This window comes from Puccinia triticina, chromosome 12A (genome assembly GCF_026914185.1).
Source record: "Puccinia triticina chromosome 12A, complete sequence".
Lineage (NCBI taxonomy): Eukaryota > Fungi > Basidiomycota > Pucciniomycetes > Pucciniales > Pucciniaceae > Puccinia > Puccinia triticina.
The window spans coordinates 818,906-821,605 of NC_070569.1; the positions used below are offsets into that span (position 1 = coordinate 818,906).

Here is a 2,700-nt window from a genome sequence, read left to right on the forward strand (position 1 = left end):
TGCACTAAGTCAACCCAACCCCAGTTTTTCTCAACACCAGACCATGCATGCCTCTGCTTTTCATTCACGTGCACGTGCACCTGCACCTGCTTCCCCTCCTCCTCCCCTACTCGGCATGGATGCCCGCCCTAACAACCGCAAGAGAAAAAGACTTCAGCCCTCTGACTCTTCTCGACTCGCACCCCGCTCCTATGAAGAGATGATGAAGCAAACTGAAGCTCAACTTATCATGGATGCTAAGAAAGGCTCAAAGAAATCAATGTCTGATGCCAATTGACTTTTCTTCACTCAGTATGCAAAGGAGTAGCGCATGATGATGACTATCAAAGCAATCGAACGGGGTGTATCTATGTCAATGGTCCATTCCCATTTGTACGTCTTTAATTGAAATACTTTATCTGCTGATCAACAACAACAGCTCTAACACATTGTCTAATCTCTCCAAATCCAATTAAACAGAGGACGCGTACTCTCCATGCGGAAGCCGAGTAGCTGGAATCAGTTCATGAAGACTAAAAAGGCAAGAGCTACCTTTCAAGGCCGTAAGTTCACTTTCCTGTTTAACAACTATCAAACAATCACTGATGGAATCAATTCAACAGGTCACCGAGGAGTGAAGTATTCTCCCGCTATGGGTAGCGTCTCTGTGCTGTGGAAACAGCTAACTCGCGAGCAGCAAGAAGCCTTCAAGCAACCAGTACAAGCTACTACTGATGGAAATATTGAAGGGGGGCAGGACAAACCGAATGCAAACGAGATTGGTGAAGATGACGATGAGATGGATGATGAAGTAGTTGGCAGTGGGAATCAGGTTGGTACGCGTCGACCGATATCACTCAAAGTTGCAGCGACTGAAGTTGAGAACTTCATGGACGACTGGGACGCAAAGGCAAGTCATTAGCACAAATTGTTGATTGTGTTTCCATTTTAACACTAACAGTTCAATTTCAGGCAGTGCATATTGCCACTACTTTCAGCTGCGAACTAGTTGTATTTGCTGTCTCAAAGTTCCTTGGACGACATTCTTTTCAGTTTATCCGGAGTACCCCAGGGGCAACCGACTTTGTCCAAGGAGCCGAAAGGGTTGACGGACCACGGAGCTATGCTGCACGGATGCAGTCCTACCTCACAGGTTACCAGGTCAGCGACATTGCTGCTGCAATCGCTCAGATAAACAATAACGGCAAACAGAATGGCCAGTCGGGTGAATCAGGCGGAAAAGATCAAAAAGGAGGTGTGTAGAGCACTTCCAAACGCTTCACAACTTAAACTAACTACTTTATATCTCCTTTTTTTATAGCCTTTTCTCCTGATCGTCCGGTCTCCGCCGTTTTAAGAATGTCTGAGTTGATTAGTACGTTGATTTGGCTCTGCCTTCAGTTGCCTTGCAACACCACTCACAACCAACACATGTTCTTATTTTCACAGAGGAGAAGACCGACGGCGTTATCACACAATGGCCCTGGACCAAAACCAATTATAATCTTGCTCAGCTCAAGTACCGATTGGTCTTGGACCCCGCTGCAAAGATTGATGTCAATTGGCTCAAGAGACCAAGTCGAGGGCTCGGTCCCAAGCGCTCAGCTGCGCTCCACCTGGCCCTTGACAAACAGCTTATTGATATTGTTTTTGACCCATCAATTCCCGACAAAGTCTTTCCGGAATCATACGACACTCCTGGACCTTCTCCATCACCTAGTGCATCACCGCAACCGAGTCCGCTTGGCCCAAGTGGGAACGGTCTTGATAATTCGGTTGTCTGATAGTTTCTAATCTGCTCTAGTTTCCAAATACTTTGTTGACAGCTACACCTTGTGATGTTTTTCCTTCTCTGCCCACTGAGTTGATCTTTGTGTCCTTTTCCCAATCACATGTTTACACAGTCAATGTTCCTTGATTCATAGCTGCATTCCAATCTTGAATGTTGACAGGTACCATTCAGTGGCTACGCTCGCCGCAGCTGAGCAACTCTATTTTTTTCAACCTTACCAAGCCCTTGTCCTGTGAGCGTTGTCGCTCCAATCATCTGCTGTATTCCGGGTGCGCTAGGCAGGTACGCCGCGCGGGCACCTCCTGAGGTGTGCCGCAGTCGCCTCGACTGTGCGCTACGCTAGTTGATGATACCAGGCATGTGTACATGAAACCTAACCCTACTAGGCTCCTACTACCGTTTCGTTTCCTCCCGCGGAAGTCGCATGCCTCTGACCGTCACCGTCACCATCACCATCGCCATCCGTCACCGCTCGATTGAATAATACGTACGACTCTCGGCTCGATTGAATACATGCGTACGACTCCAGCATTGTTTGTTTCCTATCATTTTCAAAACGCCAGTGTTCTTTTATGGTCACCTATCAACAATCTTCATTCGCGTTCATGACTCCTTGCTCATGCTGACACCTCCCATCTTTCTGCAACTAGCCTCGCCTGCGCCTTTTCAAGAAATCAACTCAGTGCACATCCGCTATCGTGGTGGCTTGAAGTAGTCCAAGTTTTGACACCATCGCTGTGGCTTCCGAATCAATTCACATTTAACCGCTTCATCCACCACTCTCCTCCTTTTTTGACGAATCCAGGCGCGGGGTTTCACCCTTTAGTTCTCAACCATGTATGTATATTTTTCCCTCTCATTCTAACGACCTGATCTGTCCTCGATGCCTGAGCCCTGCAGTGTCTGCTCCAAATGGTGATCCCGATCTC

The 2,700-nt window shown here is 47.5% G+C and overlaps 1 protein-coding gene across 1 annotated transcript; it reads left to right on the plus strand.

The window, feature by feature from the left end:
• Window positions 1-505: 505 nt before the first annotated feature.
• PtA15_12A75 (uncharacterized protein) lies at window positions 506-2,486 on the plus strand (the record flags this gene model as incomplete). The annotated part of the gene is made up of 6 exons (XM_053162236.1): window positions 506-542; window positions 603-893; window positions 956-1,234; window positions 1,301-1,354; window positions 1,429-1,716; window positions 2,422-2,486. The coding sequence occupies 6 exons, from the start codon at window positions 506-508 to the stop codon at window positions 2,484-2,486; spliced, it is 1,014 nt and encodes a 337-aa protein (XP_053025645.1).
• Between the last annotated feature and the right edge of the window lie 214 nt (window positions 2,487-2,700).